We start from the raw sequence: 24,287 nt of genomic DNA, 5'->3' as shown, positions 1-24,287 counted from the left end.
CGTATTGCTTGAGCAATTTATGTCGTCAATCCAGCAGCACCACTTTTTTGAGCACACGAACTGCACGAAGTTGGTTCCTTTTTCTTTCCTTCCTTGGCCGAATTTGGATGCTTTGTGGAGGGGAGAAAACGGAAACTTGGGAGGCTTTTTAGTGTGTTTTTCCATCAGCATATGAGTGGTATTTATAGGTGCAAATTGTGGCTTTTCCATTCCCCCTTGGCCGTCCACTTGTGGTCCAAGAAATGCCATAAATGTGGTCAAGGCTAACTCAAGCACCAAGGGTCATCTAGTTTTTCTAAAGGGTCATTTCTTGCATAATTAATTTGTCCAATCTCTTAGCTCCTCTTTTAGCTTCATTTTTGGTCTTTTTAGGACAAGCATGGTTGAGCATCCTTGAGCTAAAAGATTGAGTCCTTGAGCTGGGGGTTTACTTCTCCGATGACGACTCTTCTATTGATGCGGTATCTTATAGCGTAGATTCCCGTTGAGCTAATCTTCGAGCTTTCGAGCTACTTCCTCGAGCCATGTTAGCTGAAAATTTAAGTTTATATTTGAGTTTTATAATTAAGATTAAAGTTTTGAGCTTAGTTTCGAGTTTTATTTCTTACATGATTCGCTTCGGAAATTCCGGGTTCTCACATGTACAAACTATATAAGGTGGCGTGACAGGGTTGGAGTTGAGGAATGGTCGAGTCATGGTGAGGAAAGATCGGTGTGAGAGCTTAATTCAACGCTTGGGTTAGGTCGGGCTATGGAGAGGGACTCGGCTGCGGGGATGATGATCCAAGCCACGGTGTAGTCCCTAAGGGGGTTGAGTCATGGTCTAAAAGGGTACAATCGCCGCTGGTCATGAGCTAGGGGTTAGTCCTTGAGCATGAACCGAGCGGGGCATGTGTGGTATTGTTTCGGGTGAGTCGCGTTAGGGGATTGCATGGATGGTAGGTGAGGTTAATGTGGGTCCAATAGAGTGTCCTTGGCTTGGTCTCGGTCCTAGGGTGTGCTGGTCTGGGGCTGGTTCGGTCTAGGGTGGACTAGGCTCGAAGGAACAAGGCTAGGTGTGTTAGGTTTTTTTCGGATAGCAAGTGCAGAATTATTCCAGCAACTTTTGGTTACTTTTTGATAGTCATAAGGGGTCTGAATTAAGTGGTTTTTAGGCTGGACATGTAGGTTTAAGTCATATTTCAAATTAGGAAAAGTTTGGTAAAGTTTCGAGTTGATTCAGTTTAAAACCGGGACCCTGGTCCAAGTTTTAAAACAAATCGTGTAAGTGTTGAATCGAGCTCCATTTTACGCCTAAGAAACACTTATAAATATGTTTTGGGATGTTTTAAGGAGTTTGGTAAGGTTCGGGTTGAAATTTAAAGGTCTAGGGGTAAGACGGTCATTTTGGGTATCCAAGGGCAAAATGGTCATTTTCCACCCGGGGTGAGTTTTTAGTCCTGACAGCGCCCCGAGAACAAATTTGTCATGCATTTAAATGTTTATGCATCATGAATAAGATTTTTTTATGAAATTATATAAGTTACATTGCATGCTTGATTTTAAAAAAAATTTACATATGTGCATGATTCTGATAAGTGATGAAAATGATGATGTTTTGAAGGATGATAATTAGTTGTGACTAACGATGTATATATAAATGCTTAAGATGTATAAGTAAATGCTAATGATAAGGCCTAGGCACATTGGATGGGTAATACTGTCGTCGATGTCCGATAGCCGCCGGGTACCACGGTTTTATGTAGATGGATCCATCGTATAATGATGAATGATGATACGAAAGCCACAACTAATGAACTAAATTCATTAAAGGAAATGATGTATAAGTATATGATGATACGATGAGCTGTTTTGACATGTAATGATTTCATATGACACGTTTACGTTTATGCTTTTACGTTCATGAAATGTATATTGATTGCACTACTTTTCACCGTTGCATGTTATGTATATGTATTTAATATAACGTTACAGGTGTGTTGAGTCTTTAGACTCACTAGGTGTGAATGATGCAGGTGAGCATTTTTTATCAGGAGACTGGAGGTGATGATGACTGAACGGACAGAGCTGGTGGCGCACGTTAACCCGAGGACCTTGTATTCTTCCGCAAGAATATGATTTTGTGGGAACACGTTTAAACAGCTTTTTAAATGCTTGATGATTTTATTTTGTTGTGGGTTTTGTCAGATTTTAAAATGCTTGACGTTTTATATTTTTAAAGGGTAATTATTTAGGTTGGTTGCTCTTTTCATAATTTTAACTGTAGTTATTTTATTCAGCAGTGGATTGATTTTACAAAATGCATGTTTCAGATTTTAGGTATTTATGTAGGCATGGTTTCAGCTATTGTATTTAAAAAAAATATTCAGTAGAATTTTTAAATGAGCGAGACGTTTCAAAACGTGAGTGGGCAAGAACCCTAGTTTTTTTGTGTGTTATGCGTGAGTTTTGTGGGAGAAAAGGGCTTGGGAGTCAAGGCTTGGGTATAAATACTTGGTTAGACATTTAGGCACAATAATCCTAGTATAATAGGTTTATTAGTACGTAGGAAAAATATCTCATTTATGAAAGTTTTCAAAAATATTAACCGAGCCTCCAAAAAATCCTTATTTTAGTCAAAAATCGATTACCTATTTAAAATATGATTCCCCGTGTAAAAGTATCTCAAAAGACCCTATTTTCGAAATTTACACATTAATTATACCATATATTAAATAATTAAAAGTAATTATTTAATAAAAAATAATTTTCCTTCACAGCTACCTGTCTCTGTTGCTCGTTTGCGTCTCGAATAATCCTTGAAAACCATCATTTATGTATTCTAATAGAAAACTATACTTAAACATGTAAACATGCCTACCACATTTAATTAATATAATTAAAATAATTTAATTAGACATTTACTATTTTCCTAAATTTGCATGTAGTTGGATTACGTTATCATATTTTGGACCTTACATTCCAGTTCTCAAAACTTCCAGTTTGATATCTATCAATTACAAACTTGAATAAACATGTTAGAATACAAAAATAAGTTTTGTTATCATCAAAATCAAAATTTCGAACCCAACAATTCCGAATAAAAATAACCAAAAAGAAAAAATAAAAATTATTATGAAATCATCGATGAACTAAAGTGAAATTTGACAAATTTTGAATTGATGAAATAAAAAAAATAAAAATAAAAATGTGTGTTGAATTTTTTTTAAAAAAACAAAATGTAATATGGATAAAATTGAAAGAAAAAGTTTGTGTCTTTCTTAAATGGTTATTATCATGTGCTCAATTTTAATAAAATAGAATAGATAGAATATATATATGTATGTATGTATGTATGTATGTATATATATATATGTCTGTATGTATGTATGTATCAAAATCCTGCACATGTTACCAACGTGGAGACACTTGACAGAGAGGACACACACACACATGTACTATATATATTCGCCATCCCCGAGCGGTGCCAAACGGCGGGAAATCGGATTATTTCCCCTCTCAAAAACCCTAATAAAAATTCCCCTTTTAATCTTCATCACAGCAATCAAAAGAAAGAGGTGCAGAATTGAAGAAAAACGTGAGTTAATTCGGACTAAAAACATCCCAATATCCCATGGTTGCTGCATTCCCGACGTCGAATTTGTCTCCCGCCGCAGCCGACGAGAAGCACGGCGTGAAATTGAATGCTCCGCCGTTGGAAGATCATGATGAGGATGAGTTCCAGAGGGGTAACGCTCCTCTGAAGTACATGACCATTTGCGAGGTGTACTCCGCGACCTCGCCTTGCGTCTCCGCTTCTGGATTGAAGAAAGTAAAGGCTGCCGCCCGTAAGCCACCACAGCCGGAAATGGAAGAAAGTGATCAATTGCGTATGGTGGTGATTAAACCGGCTGTAACTCGGGTTTACTCACGGCAGAAGAAAAGGAAGGAGATGTCGTTTTTAGAAATGGAATTGAGTGAGGGCGGGTTAAGTGGGAGACCGGAGGTAGAGGAAGGAGGTGGGAAGAGTGTTGTAAAGCGGAGGAAAGATGGAAGCAGCCCAGAGTTGACGAAATTGGGGGTTGATTGCGAGGAGTTGAGTAAATTAGACGTTTGTCATAATGTTGATAAAATTAAATGTCTAAGTGTGGAGAAAGATACTAATCCTAATACCAGTGTTGTTGATCGAAAGAGTAAAAAGGGGAAAAATGAACCCGATGTTCTTTCTAAGAGTGTTTTGAAGAAATCGGGAGGTGTTAAGACAAAAAAATGGGTTTGGTATTGTCAATTACATTTTTTTAATCATTCCCAGGTTTACTTACAAAGAACATTCTGTCGGGTTTGACATCTAAGTTGGGTGTTTCGTGCCATATGCAGGCTCAGCTTTGAGGGCATTGATCCTAAGAAATTTACTGGGTTACAATGCAAGGTGTGAACTTTAATTGAATTAAAAGTGGGCATGTGATTTTTTGTGCATATTTGATGTTGCTGCATTAATACATGTGTCCATCATCACTTGTATCAATTTCTTAATGTGATTGGAGGTCGTGGGCTAATCATATAAAAAAATTAACACTTTTTGTGAATTTTACGTTCACTCGTACCTGCTTGAATTTAAATGGAACAGGTGTACTGGCCACTTGATGCACGTTGGTATTCTGGCCGTGTGCTTGGTTATAATTTGGAGGCTGGACGACATCATGTATTGTTCTTACACTTTTGATTAATTGAGATACACAATGCTGTGCATTTTCATACGATGACATGAATGAATCATGAACATTTTGTTTTGGTAATTTTGGTGTGTAATGTAGGTGAAATATGAGGACGAGGAGGAGGAGAATTTAATTTTGGCAAATGAACGAGTCAAGTTCTATGTCTCCCATGAGGAAATGCAAAGTTTAGAGTTGAGGTGCCTTGAGAATAGTTCAGAAACCGATCCTATTGATGTGAATGAGATGATGGTGTTGGCTGCAAGTTTGGATGATTGCCAGGACGTTGACTGCGGGGATATAATTTGGGCTAAACTTACTGGTGCGCTGTGCTACTTTGATTTTATTTAAACATTGCATATCTTTTATGGTATATGTTTCTATTGGATTACCCTTCATAATATAATGGATTTTATGTCACTTTGCAATATTTGTATTTTCGAAATCAATTGCTATTATTAGAAGTTGCTTCTTCAAGCCCATTCCTCATCCTGCCGTAAAGATCTGCTATGTGCCTTTAGGAATTGTTCATGAAATGCCTTTTGCTAGTAGGATAAAATTGCATTTATTGAACCTCTGATGATCATTGAAGAGATTCCTCATTTTTGAGTGAGGGAATTTCTCTAAATAACGGGGTACTGGTAATTAAGTTGAGTTCTATGGATTTTGTTTTAGTGTCTTTTCAGTTAGTGGTTGATTATACAGATTTTGGACATTTGGCAGTGATATAGTTATTTTGTGCAAATGAGCATTAATAAAGGGGATGATAATTTCAAAGAATATATGCACAGGGTTCTGCTGCTGCAACAAGATGCATATAATTATTGCTGTTAAATTAACGATATGCCATTACAATTACCATAGCAGAAAGCAAGAAGATGTTGCCATTTTCACAGCTTATCATTTGAATGTTAAGTTCATTTTGGAGGCTACAAATTAGTCATTTCTTGTAATCTACTGTAGCCATGCCAGTGAAATAAAGGGCTCATTAGAAGGAAAACCATTTTGCGCACATTGTTTACATTAAGAACACAAATGGCGGAAATGACTGGCATAGAAGAATTTTTTGCTCATTCTTTTTGGTTAAGTACTAAGAAATTGCTCAACAAAATTTATCTCGGTTCAATAAACCTAGGCATTGATAGTAGATCCGAAACATTTCCTCGACTATTTTTCGTGGCAATACTTGGTGTGGATTTAGTGTATGTAAGAAAAAATATATAGAAGTCCTTTTCTTTCAATTGTAAAATCGTTGTGCTTAAATGTTTTGTAAAATTAAATAGATGAAATCAATAGGCAAGCATTTTGGAGCAGTGTTGCTTTAGGCTGCGTTTAATGCAAATCAAGCAGAAGCATGCCAACATGAATAATTTTTTTAACGTTAATTATTACATTACTTTGTATCGGATCAAACAAAGTCTGTCCCATTTCTGAAGTTTGTTGAGAAACTAAAATATGATTTTACACAATATTTGCTGCTGTCAATATTTGAAATAAAAACAATCACGAGTTTGTTGCGAAATTGCAGTTAATCCATTTGATACATTCCATGAAATGCATAACAACTTTGATTTCTTTCTCTCCAGTTGTCGGACATGCATCTATTTTCCCCGCTTCAATTTCCAATGTCTGATCTGACAATTAGAAATTGCAGTTCTATGTAACACAGAGAGAATAAAATATAATGAGTTTGGAGTTTAATTCACTGTACTAAATTATTTTTTCAAAGTTGTATTGCCTTTTTTTTCTGTGTATACGATCAGGTAATTTTAAGGTTCTTATGCACTGCATAGTCCACAAGTTACAAGCTCATGAAAGTCCATGCGGAGCCCCTTGACCTTGCTTCATATATTTATGCTGCAGATGGAACCTCAGTGTCTATTATCATAATATTTTAATTGGTCCGTTTGTGAACCTATTGTAATAATGATGAGTTAAGCAATCTTCTATGATGAGAATTTGTAGAACTTGTTCTTGACAAACAGAATTGTAGAACACTTAAATGTATTGATTCTTTGGTTACTACTGATTTTTATGGTGACTAGCATAAATAAAATTCTTAAGTTACAAATGAGATAATAAACAATTTATGTTAGCTGGGTTTCATTTTCCTATTTCTTACCTGGAATGCAGATAGTGACTGTCATACTGGACAATTGTTGTAAAATATGTCACAATTAAATCTAAAACAAGATATTGTCACAATAACTACTTGTAAAAAAAAGACTTAGCCCCATTGAAGTCAAACAATTGCATGTTTGATGAAGAATTTAGATATTTATTTTAAAGGAAGGACTGCCTTCTACCCTCGTCCCATAAGCTTCAGAAACGTGTCTAAACATCTGGATTTTAAATACATAACAGAGATTAGTTGGAATTTCAGTCTCCATTTAACACTCGATAGCGGTGGTTCGGTCATAATAATTAGGTGTCCAGATTTGTTTAATGAGATGCCTAAAATTGACATTAAATGCCAATTAACTTTCCCTTTTATTTTCTTTCATTTATTATCTGATTCTTGTTGTCCAGATTTGTTTAATGAGATGCCTAAAATTGACATTAAATGCCAATTAAGTTTCCTTTTTATTTTCTTTCATTCATTATCTGATTCTTGTTGTCTGATTTATTCTTTTCGTTCTCTCATTTAATTACTCTCGAGAAAGTTCCATTACCATTTTTCAAGATTTAACCATCATGTATTAAAGTAACGTTTACTTAAAAAGTGCTATTCGTCACAGAGAGATGTATTATTTTGGAAATAACTGGCTGTCATTTAGGTTTACGTGGTATGTTACTTTCTTGCTTGTAAATTTTGGAGGTTTGTCTGATCGTTACCTCCTACGTACTAAATTCTTTCGAGTTAATGAGCTGGTAGGGCCTCACTCCCCCCCTCACCACACATAAATTCAGTGGCTTTACAAAAAAAAGCCATTTTTATTTTGACGCACCGAGTATGACTTTTTATCAAACAGTGAGAGCTAAAGTCCATTTTCAGTAAAGTTGTCAAATTTTTTATGTAGGACATGCTGTTTGGCCAGCTATTGTTCTAGATGAATCTCAAGTGGGTACACCCAAAGGTTTAAACAAAACATCTGGTGAAAAATCAGTCCTAGTGCAGTTCTTTGGCACCTATGATTTTGCTAGGTATCTTTTCTTTTAATGTTTTGAAGAAATTTTCCTACCCAAGACTATGATGCAGTTTTGTTGTAGTGATTATGCTGCTGGAAATCACGAGTAATTTTTGGGTAGTCTAATGGATTTTTGATTGCTTTTTATACCATTCAGGGTAACGAAGAAACAGGTTATCTCTTTTCTCAAGGGCCTTCTTTCTTCCTGCCATTTGAAGTGCAAGAAACCAGCTTTTGCTCGAGCTTTGGAGGAGGCAAAAATGTGAGTTTTGTCAATTTAATTACTTAAAGCTCAGATCTTTAGAATTCTAAATGAGCTAACTTGCATTTGACAAACAACTTTCTGGAGGTAAGGAAATGTGAGAACACATAACCCCATCATATTTTTCTTGTCCTTTTTTATCAGTAAATGTGATTTTATTGACCAAGAGAGTAAGCTCTGGGCATACTCCGGGCATATCTGAGTGAGTGAACAAATACAAATAGCAAAGTAACACAAATATCATATTCGTGATAAGACACCGGTCATACCCAGGCAGTCAAGTTAAAAAACCAGTGTTCTAAATGGCGGTCGAGTGTGTAGGCGGTAGGCAGCTCTCGACCGCCCCGCCTACACATGAGACGGCTGTTTTAGACGGCCCAAGCTATATGGTGTTGGGGAGACGGGTCGAGGCGGCGAGGAGGCGGGCGAGGCGGCCAATCAAGATTTTTAAGTTGTAGTCAACAAATTTTAAAAACCTAGTTAAAGTCAACTAATTTTAAATCTCAAAACTCTAGCACACCCCACTTTCTTTTTTTTACTTTTGGTTTTCACTCTCAAGTCTCAACCACAAAGCCCACCACACACTGGGTGCATATGTAGATGATTTGGAAGATTCGTTATGTTTAGTTTTGTACTTGTTCTAATGATGGATAATGGATTAAAACTTTGATATTAAACTTAGTTTTTTGGTATAAGTAATTATATTACTTTGTTGGCATAATAATGTTAATATGATGATAAATCTTTATTAGTTATCTTATTAATTTGCATTTATATATTTATTTGCACATCATCTAGATGATATTATATTGTATGAAGCTTATTTGTGCTTAAATATTTTTTAATTACACATCTTACATTAAAAATGATGACTATTTGTGATTATATTGTATGATTGTATATGATTATCTATAAAAAATTATTTTAAAAAATTCAACCGCCTAAGCACCGCCTGGGCACCGCCAAGGCGGCCGCCACCGCCTCCCGCCATTTACAACCTTGTAAAAAACTAAGCGGGGTTGATGATTTACATTTAAATTGAGGCAAGTCTTGATTTACTGTTTGGTTAATACCTTTCCCTAGAGTGCATTAAAGTTTTTTCCAATTTCCATTTGTTCTTTTTCTTGAGTGAAAATAATTTGGGTGAATGTTGTACCCTATTTATCCTGTTGCCAGCTTGGTTACTTTTACCCATTTGAACATTGTTGTGACTGACAATTTCCCTTCTAAAATCCCTAGTCTGAACCTATAAATCACTCTTTCGATTTTTTTGTTTTCTTTTTACATTGCATGGTTTTTAATTGAAAACAAGCTGTTTGACTTTTAATTAATTAATTGATTTTCTCTCATGTATTTCAGTCGTTGGTACAAAGGCAATGAGAACCTTTTAGAACCTGATCATAGTTCATACCAAACTAAACCAGTCTAGCTGTCCAGAATGGTGTGAGTTGTTGATTTGAACGGCCAAACTCCTTTATGTAACTTGTTGATGGTCAAACCCATGTTTATAAATTTTTACTTATCATGGTTTGAAAGGTTTGTTTTCAATATTTTGTTGTAAAGAATGACAGTTTCTCTATTTAGACTAGAAAAAAGTATCTAGGCAAATTTTTTCAGATATCCTCAGGATTCTCCCATCTCTGAATGGGGAGATAATACCTCATTGCCTTGTCGTATGGATTTTGGATGAATTTGAGACTGTTGATTTTCATGCATTTAAGGACAGTTAATGGGTTTTAAATTATTTACTTGTATTGCATCATTTTGATGAATATGAATCATATGTTAAGAATAGATTAATTTAAAGATTTTTTTTGCGTTTTAATTTTGTGGAGAAAAAAGGTTGAACAAAATGGTGCATCTTTTATGATTGCTGATAACGATTATTAAGATATTGGATGCATTTGATTAGGTATCTTAGTGAACAGAAGCTCCCGAATGAAATGCTACAGCTGCGAGATGGTGGTGAGAGCCATGAGGGTGATAATAATGATAGTGGAAGTGGAGAGAAAGAAGATGGAGCTGATTCAGGTGATGAAGAGTGCCTATGCCATGAAGAAATGTCGAGGAAACTTGAAGACCTCAAGAGCTGCCAACTTGAATCTGGAGAGTTGCAAGTGATTAGCCTTGGTAGGTCTTGATAAGTTAACATTGTGTACATTGTATTGGTGAAAGGATTCTCTTATGTTATTGGAGTTTCTGTTTCTGTTTCTGTTTAGTAGTCTTACTTCTCCTATTTGAGCGTTCCATATTGCGACTGCCTGATATTGCAAATATATGAGACCTGCAGTATGATGGGGCTTGATCTTGAAAAGGAGGACCCAAAGGCTATAGACCTTTAACACTAAATATTCTATATATTTTGCATACTTGTGATAACATCTATGGCATCATGATTCTTCATTTTTACTTGTGAAAGAAGTTGATCTTCTTTTCTCATATAATTTATGAACCAACTCTTAAGCTCATTACCCGTGATTGGACATGCAGGAAAACTTGTCAAAGAGACTGATAATTTCCGAAATGAGAGATTTATATGGCCTGAGGGGTATACCGCTATGAGGAAGTTTCCTTCAATAGCGGGTGATTTACTACTCTTGACGTCTCTTTGGGTTGTAACTTAATCATAGATTTTCATGGTATCCTATATATTATTATTGGCCTTATCCTAATTCTATATTTGTTTTTAATCTGGCTTCAGATCCAAGTATGTGCGTCTTATATAAGATGCAAGTACTAAGAGATGTTGACTCCAGGACCAGACCTCTTTTTAGAGTTACAACAGATGATGAAGAAGAGGTATCAGGCAGTGATATTATTTATAAGACTATCAGTTTCTCCTTCTATTCTTGTGCATTTACTTTTTGTCCATTGTCTTTCTATGCATTCATTTACTTTTCATGTTCATTGCTAATTTTCTCGTCCTTTTCCCTTTACATTCATTTTTTTACGTCATTTCATGTGCACTGTACTATGTTGTTTTCACGAGTTGCCATGCCTGATGTTTAACTTCAGAGCTTGTGATTTTTGGATGTAAATCTAAATCGGTTGCTTCACATTTAAGCTAATATGTCTCCCGGTGAATGTAATCTCTAGTATGTGAATTCTGGCATTGAGGCATCCTGGAGACTTGTATGAATTTATAAATGAATTAAAATTATATATATGCAATCTTTTTTGTGTTTTACTTTATTTTCTTTCATCATTAAAAGTGTGTTTGAATTAAAATGTTAATAACAGGCCGTGGTTTGCATATATTTTCTTCAACTTAAGCCAGTTGATATGGTTCTTTGTTGCTTTTTACCTTTTATTATGGGGTTCCCTTACCATCAGTTTGATTTGTTTTTGTTTTCAATTGATTGAATGTAAATTTTATTTGAACTTGTTTTACCCTGCTATATACACGATTAATACAGATTCATCCTTTTTGTTGAAATATTTTTCCTTTCAGTTTAATGGATCAACTCCATCTGCTTGTTGGAATAAAATATATGAACGGGTTAAGAAGGTGCGAACAAGCATTTCTGATCACAAAGCTGCTGTTGAAACTGAACAGAGCTTTAAATCCGGGTTATTTATGTTTGGTTTGTCCCACCCAAAAGTTTCAAAACTCATCCAGGTAGGAATGCACAATCGTACTATATATTATTTGAAGAAGTTTTTTTTTGATAGGAACTTGAAGAAGTTAGTCTTTTCTCCTAAGCATTTGTCAAGTTAAATTGATTTGTGCACTAGTTTTACCCCTAGGAATCTATAATTCATTGACCTTGCTTTATGTTATCCTCTCCCATTGTACAAATCATGTAAAATGACAGTTCAATAATATCCCTTAGAACAGTTTCTAATTTAGTTTCTAATTTCCCTTTTAGCAAGACAAATTAGACCATATAGAAGCTGAATCAAAATCTAGGGATCCCAATTCAACATTTCATGACATATAAATGTGTTATTTTGACAAATTCGATTGGACCTTCTGCATTTTACCTCAATAAACAACCTGGGAGAGCTATTTCTTCCCTCCCACAATTAAGAATCAGAATATAGGATATCTTGCTATTTATGTCAACTGTTCCAAACATAACGGTCGCAACTGCATGTGAATTTCTTTCTTTTGGTGTATCTTATCTGGACTTCTGTATTTTTGTGATTGACATTTGACACTTATCTTTAAATAATCCGGAGCGAAATATATCAATGACATGTGTCATAAATACTGCGGACGATGTGTGTACACATGTGCGTATTTGTTCCATATTTACAGTTAAATTAGGGCTACAGTTTGTTTTTGCCGTAAACCCTCATCGGTAATTTAGTGATTTCTTATCGCAGTGAAAGAATTGTTTGAGCCCACGTTTCTGATGCCTATCATGGATTGTAAAATTTCATCCTGATATTTGCAGGAAATGTCAAATTCCAGACAGAAATCGAAATCCTCTCAATCTGCATCTAAAAGAACCAAGGGCGGTTCTTCTGGTTACAGATCTGTTCATGTTGAATGGAGGGACCTTGATAAGTGCAATGTTTGCCATATGGATGAGGTAAATATTATTTTCTAGTCACGGATCAGCTGTATTAATTAAATTCGGGCTTGACTGCTCTTTTACTTCTGGAGCAAGAATTTCTTTAGAGTGTTTGCTTTCTCGATTTTCTTTGAAATTGACTCAAAGATATTTGTTCATTCTTTATATAATTTCTTTCTTGCTTCGCAAAATGAATCACGAAAAGTATGTGGATGTTTTCATTACTATGTTAGGAAGATGATTGATAAATGACACTCCCTCATTTGATTACATTTCCTCAAACTTCATTAAATCACGTGCCTGGTAATAAGTTGGAATTTTTCGATAAACTATCACACCATAGTTAATGTGATGTTTTTATCAAGAGAGCAGTAGTGTTGAGTATTAATTTGTTGAATGATTTCAATCTCATTCTAGTTAACATCTCAAAAATCCTTTCCAAATTCATCAGCAGCTTTTGCAATGTAATCTTCTCCAAAACCTAATGGATGAAAAATAAAACAGCATTCAATATTTCAACAATAAAGCAGAAACTATAAATGGTGGGTGCGACCAGAGAAATTAGGAAAGAATGAGGGGACGCAATGGGGAAGGACTAGAAAGAGGAAACAGTGGATGAATGACACTCCCTCATTTGATTACATTTCTTCAAACTTCATTAAATCACGTGCCTGGTAATAAGTTGGATTTTTTTCGATAAACTATCACACCATAATTAATGCAATGTTTTTATCAAGAGAGCAATAGTGTTGAGTGTTAATTTGTTGAATGATTTCAATCTCATTCTAGTTAACATCTGAAAAATCCTTTCATCAGCAGCTTTTGCAATGTAATCTTCTCCAAAACCTGATGAATGAAAAATAAAACAGCATTCAATATTTCAACAACAAAGCAGAAACTATAAACGGTGGGTGCGACTGGAGAAATTAGTAAAGAATGAGGGGACGCGATGGGGAAGGATTAGAAAGAGGAAAAAGTGGAAACTGGATCTGTGATGGTGATGATGGTGCTTGGGTTCTCTTGAAGTGGTAGTTGAAGAAATGAGTTCTGCCGTTGTGTGGAACTGTGTTGGTGTGGAAAGTCAAATGGGCTTAATTTTGGAGGGAGGCAGGATCTTAGGTAGGGGTGGGGATGGTGCCTTGTAGCTGAGGAAAAGAGTTGCTGGAAGTGGTTTGGCAGTGGAACAGCATCCTTGAATATACTCTGGAGCTGGGTTGCTTTGCGCTGCTCCACTGATTGGACTTGTCATTGAAAATTGTATTCAAATTTAATCTTACCACACAGTTGGTTTAGGATTTATTACTTTTCAATAATCACATCACCGTATTTGTCTCTGAAACTATCTATCAGCCTCTTGATGTATCGATTCTACAAAGTTCACTATATCTACTGATGCACATTTTTTATTTCAGGAGTACGAGAGCAATTTATTTCTTCAGTGTGACAAATGCAGAATGATGGTATTTCTGTGTTTTTATCCTTTGTTTTAAAATTGAAATCTTCTGCTTTCTTCTATCTTATGCATCTTCTACTGCAGTTTCCTATTTTGGTTGTTTCCTTAAGTTCATGCTTGGCACAAAGGAATGGAATTAGCATTCCCGAAGCTATTCCAAAAACACATGATTGGTATTTGGAATGTCTATATTCCCTGATTCATAGGAATAGAAGCTGGGAATATTCATTCCCTCCATTTCCTATAGGATTAGCCAATCTATTCCTATCATTTATTTCACCTTTCAATCATAAGTTGAAATCAAATTTCGAATCGTCATTCCATTTGTTTTTCACTTTTTATGGTACCGATCCTAGGAATGGTATATAAATGACATTCATCTTCTATCCCTGTTCCATTCCAAAACTTTCCATCTCCATCTTATCCCATTCCTGTGTACCATCATGGCCTGAAGTTATAGCTGCATCCAGAATTCCATGTTTATTAATTTTTTTATTTGTTTAGTGAGTGTTTGGTTGCTTCTTGTGGGCAGCATCTCATGATTATGTTTTGAAATACTTGTTTGATTCATCTTAGCCGTCTTCACTTGTTTTACTTCATCTTAGTTGTATATTTTGTAGAACGCCGTTCTACGGCATTACTACTATCATTTAACTTTCATATTACTGCATTACTACTATCATTTAACTTTCTTATCTTATATGTTAATCCTAAAAGTTTTTGCTGTAGCATGGTGCAGTTTGTAGATGATGTTTATATGTTTTTTTCTTTTTAAATATCCAGCATAAAGCTGCATCTGTATCCAGCCATAAACTATCTGTAGCTGAAAGAAAAATAATTTACCTAATCATTGCTGTCTTATGGCATTAGCTTCTTGTGATTTTCAGCACATTTGAAGGCCCCTTAAATTGATTTGACATTGGCTTCTGCAATCTTTGAAGCGCTTCAAACTGCCATCTTTTCATCAGCAACGTGACCTTAAAATTTTCCTTGCCTTCCATCAGTCTCACTTGCGATTTTTTTGTTTATCTTTTGTTTTCTTTAGATGAAATGATTTATCACTTCTGTTTTTTGTCAAATTTGACTCGATCCCTATAACCTGTAACATCCTGTAAATATTCATCCAGGTGCATGCTAGATGCTATGGTGAACTTGAGCCTACTGATGGAGCTCTTTGGTTGTGCAACTTGTGTCGTCCTGGAGCTCCTGAACTTCCTCCTCCTTGCTGCTTGTGTCCTATTATAGGTATTCAAAAATCCATCTGTTTATTTTTCCTCCCTCAGTTTCGTATGTATATCTATTTGGGGCATTGGCCGTTTGTAATATTAAAGTATGTGACTATACCTTGATTTAGGGGGTGCCATGAAGCCGACCACAGATGGGGAGTGGGCTCATCTTGCTTGTGCTATATGGATACCAGGTTTCCGTTTTGTTCACAATTTTGTTCTCTTATACATAAAAGTATTGAAGTTAATCGATTAATTTGTTATAACCAGAAACTTGTTTATCTGATATTAAGAAAATGGAGCCCATCGATGGGATTCAGAGAATACATAAGGTATCTTCTCTCATTCTAGTATCCCTTCTATTAACTTCTGGCTTCTTCTCAATAAATATTATCCTGATAAGCTACTTTTGAAGTGCCCCAGGTCCTTTTTTATGAACTCTGCTGATTTACTCCTTAAAAATGGCTTCAAAACACTAGGCAGTGTTTTAATTTTTCAGTTTAGTTCTGTTACTGAAAATTATAATACTGAATATTTTTACATTTTTACTTTCTTAATTGTGAAGGATCGCTGGAAGCTATTATGTAGCATATGTGGTGTTCCTTATGGTGCATGTATTCAGGTAGATTATTCCTTGTTCTTTCTGCTCCGTGCCTGGGTTGTCACTCTCTTATTTTTCTTTTGCTCTTGCCTTCTTACATGGTTTTGATGTCCATTATTTTTCTTTTGCTTGTTGGTTTTCAAGGTGTTGCGACGATGTAGGTGCCATGAATTTTATTGAAACACTAATGGAAAAATTTTCTTCCAAATTTAATCGTTTTATACTTCTGCATATTGTTCTTGTGGAAAATACCTGTTCTCATGATTCCTGAATATTTCATAGCTCGTAGGAGATCAACTTCCTTAGAGATTCTACAATTAAAAGAATAAAATTTGATTTCTAATTAGATATGTTTCCGTTTTGAGATTTATGCTTAACGTGTGTGTGACGAGTTGCTAGTATTCTTCCAGTCAGATTTATTTACATTGCCATTACACACTGATCTTCATACCATATCCCCTCCATACTTCATGTTTCCGAGATAATGAACCGGAAAAGATTATTCCTTATCATAGTTCCTAACCTTTACTCCTTTAACATGCTTTTGTTAGATATTATTCTTCAAAATCTTCATCGAATGCAGCATGACTTTTTCTTTTTTGTGCTCATTGCTAAAATGATAGCCGCAGATACAGGCATTGCCATTGAAATTTGAGCTACTGCTATTTCAATTATGATGCGATTTTCTGATGTAATTTTTGGTTTCTTTAGTTCAGTTGCACTGAGTCATCTTTTTTCCTACTCTTTTGCAGTGTTCAAACAGTACTTGTCGTGTGGCATATCATCCTCTCTGTGCACGGGTCGCTGGCTTTTGTGTCGAGGTATGACTATGAAATGACTAGAGTTTCCCCACACAAGTCTGGAGGAATATTTTTAGCCTCTGTTTGGAGTGTTTTTTTTCTCGTATTAGATTATTCACAGTTGCTGTTTTATTGTCAGTTTTTTGCTACCAATCACATTCACGTGTATTTTTATGTTATATGAAGCCTGAGGATGTTGATCGATTGCATTTTATTCCTTTTGATGAGGATGAGGAAGATCAGTGCATTCAATTATTTTCCTTCTGCAAGAAACACAGGCCCTTATCCAATGAGCCTTTGCTTGATGAACGAATTGGACAGCAAGCCTGTGAATGCGGAGACTATACTCCACCTTCAAACCCTTCTGGCTGTGCCCGTACAGGTATGATAATCTATTATTTGTTTATTTTATTTATTTTTTGCATTCTATACATGACACACACTCAGAAATACACAATCAGTGTCCTTTGAAAATGCTACTTGTGTGTGTATTCATTTGGTGCTATGTGATCTGAAGACGGTTGACAGTGAAAATGTGAGATATTGAATCCACTTAGTTATTAACCTTGCAAACTTTTCCAGAAAAAAAAACTTGCTATCTTTTATACTCATTTCTTTGTCTTGGATCTTTTCTCCACAGTTTGTTGCCGTACTGATTCTCTTACTCAATGTAGAACTTTTACGTGAGTGTAGTTGTTTGTCGTGAGGGATATGTATGATTCTTATTTAGAAGATTTTATAGGGTTTGGTTTGGTGGAGGAGCTTCTATCCATACTCTATAGTTGTGAAAATTTTTTATCCTTTAAATGTTTCTTGTTGACTTGTAGAAAAGAGCTTCTGTTTGTAAATAGGAGCACTTATCTCACGAATCTGTACCTTGACAAAAACCAAGCTTCAGTTGTTTGACTCCAAACACTTGATGTCGTGAGTTGATGATGCACAACAGCTGATTTGACAAATAAGATTTAGATTGTATTAGTCTACCAAATTTAAGAATGTTTTGTTATGAGAATTTCTGATTGCTTCTTTCTCTGGAATTTTATTGCATCAATCATTGATTTGCTAATGGATTCATTTGCTCTCGTTTTTAATCTGGATATTTATATGTAAGTAAATCATCATCCCATTATGGATTTTTCTTTGCAAGTAGAGCCATATAGTTCTCTCAAAAGGCGAGGGAGAAATGAACTTGAAGTTCTTGCCTCTGCTTCATCGAAGCGCTTGTATTTGGAGAACAGCCCATACTTGGTTGGTGGATACAGCCCTCATATGCCATTTCGGAACAAATCCTCCAGTGCACTTGATGGCTCTAAATATTCTATTGACCTTCAGAAGCTACAGATGTATCAACTTGACCCATCTAGTGAGATGCTTTTGGTGTCTGATAAGTACAAGTTCATGAGGGACACCTTCAGAAAGAGACTGGCATTTGGTAAGCTTTTCTGCCGATATTAATGATTATTTTTCTTTTGTTGGTTGGTGGAGGTCTGGAGGAATGGTCTCTCTTGGATGTTTTTTATGCTGTCAACATTTTCTTCTGCTCCTTTCGTCTCATATTTCAAATCCTGGGAGTCTCCGGTGTGGTTTTCCTTGCAATGAAGTTTTGACATAAACATTTGATTGACAACGATAGCACTTGTTTTTCTCTCCACTAAGTTGTCTTTCTAAATATAATGCATAAGGTGGTAGAACAACTAGCATTTTTTGCTTCAACTATATCTTATTCATCTTGAACTTATATCATGTTGTGTTTATGGAAAAAATTCTGCTTGCTAAATTCTCACCTCCCAGGCTACTTGCTCTATCCTATCATTATCTTTACAGCCTGCTCCTTTGTCATGGAACCATTCAATTCATTGGACTGTTGAACATGACCAGAGGTTCTTGGTTTTGTGTCTCATGGTCTGATTTATTCTGGTTTCCTGTAATTTCACGTTCATTGGCCAAGGTGTTTAATCCAATCACAAGGATCTTTTCCATTCATTAAGCCATAAGCATGTTGTTTCTACGTGATTCAATACTTACTATCTGTGATACCTCTTGTCGGTTAAAAATAAAGATTTAAAATGAGTTAATAATGAGCTACAATGGACTTCTATAACAATTTGGGGTAATTATTTTCGTAAAGCAACAACGAATACGAAGTGGTAGTTATAGGGGCCCATTGGGCAGTCACGCAGACGTGGGCCCAAGCTCGGGCTCGGGGCATGACAGAATGGTATCAGGGACCATCATTGACAAGGAACACCGGGAAATAAGTATTATGCGGGGCAAAGTTCCATGTGCCTGGGAGCCACCTCTTGAAACTGCGGGGCAAAGTGCGACATGACGGGAGCCACCTCTTGAACCTGTAGGAACAACCTCCAGATTCTCGACGCTGGTGGATCGAGGGGTCAGGCCTCGACGAGGACGTCGCGTTCTGAAATCGGTAAATTTAAAGATTTAAAATGAGTTAGTAACTCGGGTTACTCATTTTCGTAAAGCAAGGGCGAATACGAAGCAGTTGTTATAGGGGTCTATTGTGCAATCACGCAGGCACGAGCTCGGTATCAGTCTCGGGGTGTGACACTATCTATCAGTTACTTGTATGCTTCATGGCATATCTTTCACAACCACCCCTTTAACAAATTTTTGGATAAGAAATCAATTGTGTGCATGCAAATGTTTTGAATCATTATTTCCTAACCTGATCATCAATCATTTGTTGTAGATTATATGCGTCACACAAAATTACTTCTGCGTTCACAGACACGTTATCACAACATGAACCTGAGTAAAGTGATAAATGTAGGAGGGGGATGGATCTACTCAATTCATATATTTTTTTCATCTGATTTGAGTTATTTGTTATGTAATCAATAAAAGAATATTATCAACTTTTTTCTGGATTTGCAGTGGAAATTGTTAATTTAATCGTTCACATGTCGGTGTCAGGGAAATCTAGGATACATGGTTTTGGTGTCTTCACTAAATGTCCGCATAGGGCGGGAGACATGGTAAATTGCTTTGATCATCTCATATTGCATATTATTCTGATAATTTACATCTCAAGTATTTTACATTCTTTTTGTAGATAGTTGAGTATGCTGGGGAAATTATTCGACCTTCGGTGGCTGATAAAAGGGAGCTTTCTATTTATAATTCACTAGTTGTAAGTAACTCCATCTGTTTTGATGAAATTGTGTTTCGACATGTATCACTAAAACTTTGGTGTTAAAGCGCATGCCATGGAGTCTATGGATATACTGGTGACTAATCCAAAATATTCCACGGATAGAGCCGTGGCTGACACATACTTTAAAGTCCAAGGGATCCATGGTTATTTGTCCACTAATAAAACTGGACTCGTGTTTTTCTCAAAATGGAGTGAACAAAATGAACTTTGTTCCCTTAATTTGCAATTGATTCATAATTTCAGAGATATTTTAATCAAATAAGAAGCAGAAACATGGGTAATCTAGACATTGGACAGATATCTTTGATAGATTTTTCGCTTTGCTGATACACCTAATCTCTCAATAGGCTGGACATAGTAACTCAGTCAGAATTACAAGTTCATTGTTCTTATTCCTTCTTTTCCCTGATTCACTGCTACATAACTTCTGTTTGACAAGTAAATTAAGTGGATACCTGGTTTATTAACACCACTCACTCCCAATGAGATTAAATGCATGCATACTCTTTTCCATCTTGATACAACTATTTAGTGTATTTGCTTGTTTACCTGATGTTATATGATTCACTATATCATGTCAAAGTGGTGCATCACATTATATCTTCTGCTCAAGTTATTATTAATTTTCTCTAAACCAAAGGAATTGATTTCTTCAAGTCAATTTCCTGAAGTGCTTCATCAGCCACTTAATAGACCCTCTGAACTACCATACGTGTCGATAGAAGGAAGAGATAACAGTGCTGCCTTCTAACAGACTGTCCTAGAAATGCAACATTTATGTGGAACATCTCATTAGGGACACCAACTGTATCTCGACCTTTGAATACGGCATCTCTTTCATCATATTTTCTGGTTTAGTTGGTTATAGAGCAATTCATTCTTTCAAAATTGATTTGTATTTCCATCTTGGTCTGTAGAACTCTCTTCTCCCCCTCCCCCCCTCCTCTCTGCATGTGCTCCAGCTCATCTTATCGAAAGAGCCACCATAGTTTATTTTTTAAATTATATAACTAAGTCCATCTTCCGCTGCTGGTTTGTTTGGATGCTCCAACGTGTGCTTCAACCGGCGTATAAAAGAGAAATTTCAATTGAAAAAGACAACAAATGGAATTGAAATTGCTCAAACCCCATGCCAACATTTTCCTTTTCCATCAGCAATAGGACCATTCAATGCTGCATTCAAAGAGAGGAAAGAAAGAACCGGTCTCTTTCTAAATACACTTAGGTCTGCTCCCCAAGAGGAAGGCTCTGGGTACTTACTGACTGAATCGGATTCTATTGAGTACTTTCATCGGGCTTGAATCCCTGATAGGATTTGTCGTTTCTTCTTGGTCGTAACAATCACTTAAAGCAGTGAAAAAACAAAAGATGAGAAAGCCTGCAGCTTGCTGGCGGCATCGAAATAGCATTAGAAAGATCTGTCTCGGTGTCGGTGGAGTTGGTAGGACCAAATGCCGGACTAGGGGGTGGTGATACTTATTCCCTAATGATAGTAGGAGATGGCATGCCGGGGCATGGAAATAAGGGAATCATCATTCAGCGAAATTGTCACCTATCATGCACTTGGAAATCCTGACAATGGAGAATGCGGCGTTACGAAGACTGACTACCTAGCAAGAAGCCTGGGTATCACATTCCAACTGCAATCAACTCTTTCCGATGAATTTTCTGTTGAAATTGTGAACTCTTGTTTGATGAGTCCATTTGTTTTTGTCAGATGTATGCACATTATTGTCTTCGACACTTCCATGTATTAGAATGTCCGTAACAATACAATTAAATGGGTAATAGATAATTATTAGATGGTTTGGTTATTTGAATGACTATTTGTTCACCAAGCTTATTATTATATAATATATCATCTTGGCTTTTCTTGTATCCATAATTTTTCAGTGAGAGGATGAAATTTATTTGCATTTTGAGTAAAAGTAGCTCATTAGATAGCAGCTACTGCTTTTGAATCTTTAGCGTTTTTCATGCAGGGTGCTGGAACTTACATGTTTCGTGTTGATGATGAACGTGTCGTGGATGCCACAAGGGCTGGAAGCATAGCACATTTGATCAACCACTCATGTGAAGTATGTATGGAGCTTATAACTTCTGTTTGTTTCTTGAAACAATGTTCTCTTTATTGGAGAAAGAACAAAATGACGTGAAGACTAAGTTCTCTGGTTTTAATGGATTTTTGGCGTCTTAAAATCCTAAAATAAAATTTTCTACAGCTGGAAGTTGTAAATTATGGTGCTTTATGGAAACGTGTCTCCTCCAACTTGTTTCAGTTGTGAAATATGCTTGTTTCAAAAGGCATGCAATTTATCTGTTATTGGATGCTATTATGAAGATCAATTGAATGTCTATTATGAAGATCAATTGAATGTCTATTGGTTGTGTTCTATCTCCAATCCAAGCCTAAGGGTCTTGGAGAATTGTTAAATTGTCCTTGTTTTGACTCATTTGTGCTAGTGGAAAAAGAAATCTCCATCCGGACTTGAAGTTTGGGACGTGATAGTACCTAAATTGCTTCATGCCTGAAAAGTTATGATTAGGTGTGCAGTAGTGTTGACTTTTGGTAATCTAGAAAGTTATTAATGGTCACACTTCGAGTCTGTGCGTGAATCCACAAAACTCTATTGCTCTCAGATTTCTCGATAAAAACCTGAGTTTCCTTACAAGCTTTTATGCTCTTCCTCCTCTCCCTTTTCCGCAGCCAACAACCCAAACTTAAAATAGAAAGCAAAATTAAAATAATTATTCGATAACTACCTATGGCGTGGGAAGTGCATGCCACCATTGCGGTTTATTGCGTCTTCTAGATCCTGTTGGATCTCTACTTCTACCGTGTCTGTGGTTGAGAGTGAGTCTGGTTTGGGCTTTTCTTGTTTATCTTCTGATGCAGGCAGCTTTTGGGCTTCGACCATCTCCCCTTTTTTTTCCACTCTAGTAATTGTTGGTCCAATGTCTTTTCATCTGATATGCCGCAGCTATAAACTTGATTTGTGTTTTCATGTTTCTTTGTTTGAGGATTTGCTCACATGTGGAACATTCAACAGCAATTGTTGTCGCATCAGTCATCCTTTGCATCACGTTCTAGTAATTTTGTCCTCAAAAGTTAGGTTTTTTTTCAGCCGAATTGCTATTCAAGAACTATTAGTATCAATGGCAACGACCACATCATTATATTTGCCAAACGAGATATAAAACAGTGGGAAGAACTGACATATGATTACAGGTATTTCATCTTGTCAAATAACTGTATTTTGTGTTGATTTCCAAAACATCACTTAATGTGTTCCCTCCTATATTCAGGTTTGCGTCAAAAGACCAACGGCTAGCTTGTTATTGTGGATTTCCTAGGTGTCGGGGTGTTGTGAATGATGCTGAATCTGTGGAACGAGAAAAAGGGATATATGTAACTCCTAGTGAACTGAAAGACTGGGAAGGTGAATGAAATAGGTCAGTCAGCCCACGATTCTCTCTGGTTTATTTAATTTTTATTCACTTTTATATTCTTTAGTCGTTACAATGAATCATATCGCCATCAGTTTCTCTTTCTCACCCTCTTGCAGTCAAGTCCGTCAAACATGACCTTAATTATCGTACCATTTCTTTGTTTAAAACCTGTTACTTGAGAGCATACTTTGACATTTTGAAGTATTTTTGTCATTGAAGCAATAAGGCCTTTGTTATACAGTCCAACATAGAGAGGAGTCCGTGGATTTATAGAAGCTAACAAGTTTGCGTTGAATTTAGAAGTGTGTTCAAATTATTTGTTTCTTGTATTGGTAGTTTGAGAGATGCAAATGGTGCAAACATTCTGTAGGACTAAATTATCCTTGCTACAGAGTAGAAGTCGGATTACTCTTCTATATCAAGATTAAATATGGATGCAGAAAACTAAAGCAGCTACAAAAGATGTAGGACCTAAAATATATGTGCTTGAGGAGTCAGGAGGGTTGTTATTTTTTCATCCGTGAGCTATTAATGAATTTTTTTACGTACTATATGCAGGACCTGTAGTGTAGTTGGTACATGGAATCGGATCAAATTGTTTTTTGGAGCTTCCGGCTTCCATATTCGAGCCGGCATTTGATTGCAGATAGAGCTCAACTATGTTTTTCTTTCTGCTCGCTCAACTTAGCATTCTTCATTGTTATTAAACAAATAAGGTTGAACTCAGTTCTTATGATATAGGTGAACTTGGAGCTATTTATTTTAATTTCAAGTTCGTAAACATGCTGAATGTCCTGTAATTGGTTTTCTAAAATATTAAAAAAAACCACAGTTTGTTAAAGCTCGTTTGTGCTTTATTTTGGTGGCGTACATGTTTATGCTTGTTTTATCAGGATAAGTTGCATCTTGTTAATCCATTAAGATCAGCCTCGTATAAACTATTGTTGAAGCCTAATGGTTTAAAAAATAATCCATTAAGAT

The 24,287-nt window shown here is 36.0% G+C and overlaps 1 protein-coding gene across 1 annotated transcript; it reads left to right on the top strand.

The window, feature by feature from the left end:
• Positions 1-3,416: 3,416 nt before the first annotated feature.
• Positions 3,417-24,147, top strand: LOC140960893 (histone-lysine N-methyltransferase ATX2-like). Its single transcript, XM_073419210.1, has 25 exons — positions 3,417-4,257; positions 4,357-4,408; positions 4,607-4,681; positions 4,794-5,013; positions 7,712-7,835; positions 7,977-8,081; positions 9,994-10,211; positions 10,572-10,664; positions 10,783-10,880; positions 11,533-11,700; positions 12,482-12,619; positions 14,014-14,061; positions 15,182-15,299; positions 15,409-15,474; positions 15,551-15,612; positions 15,846-15,902; positions 16,634-16,702; positions 16,868-17,063; positions 17,832-18,113; positions 19,616-19,677; positions 19,755-19,832; positions 21,839-21,934; positions 22,982-23,085; positions 23,163-23,309; positions 23,865-24,147. The coding sequence occupies exons 1-24, from the start codon at positions 3,614-3,616 to the stop codon at positions 23,302-23,304; spliced, it is 3,315 nt and encodes a 1,104-aa protein (XP_073275311.1). The 5' UTR covers positions 3,417-3,613; the 3' UTR covers positions 23,305-23,309; positions 23,865-24,147.
• The last annotated feature ends 140 nt before the right edge of the window (positions 24,148-24,287 follow it).

This window comes from Primulina huaijiensis, chromosome 16, assembly GCF_012295235.1.
Source record: "Primulina huaijiensis isolate GDHJ02 chromosome 16, ASM1229523v2, whole genome shotgun sequence".
Taxonomy (NCBI): domain Eukaryota; kingdom Viridiplantae; phylum Streptophyta; class Magnoliopsida; order Lamiales; family Gesneriaceae; genus Primulina; species Primulina huaijiensis.
This window is presented reverse-complemented; position numbering and strand designations above follow the sequence as displayed.

Excerpts from the sequence above, each read along its gene's own strand:
- LOC140960893 (XM_073419210.1), top strand. The coding sequence starts at position 3,614 with ATGGTTGCTGCATTCCCGACGTCGAATTTGTCTCCCGCCGCAGCCGAC. Across the intron at positions 8,082-9,993 it reads GCTTTGGAGGAGGCAAAAAT|GTATCTTAGTGAACAGAAGC; the intron begins GTGAGTTTTGTC and ends GCATTTGATTAG. Across the intron at positions 15,475-15,550 it reads TTGTGCTATATGGATACCAG|AAACTTGTTTATCTGATATT; the intron begins GTTTCCGTTTTG and ends TGTTATAACCAG.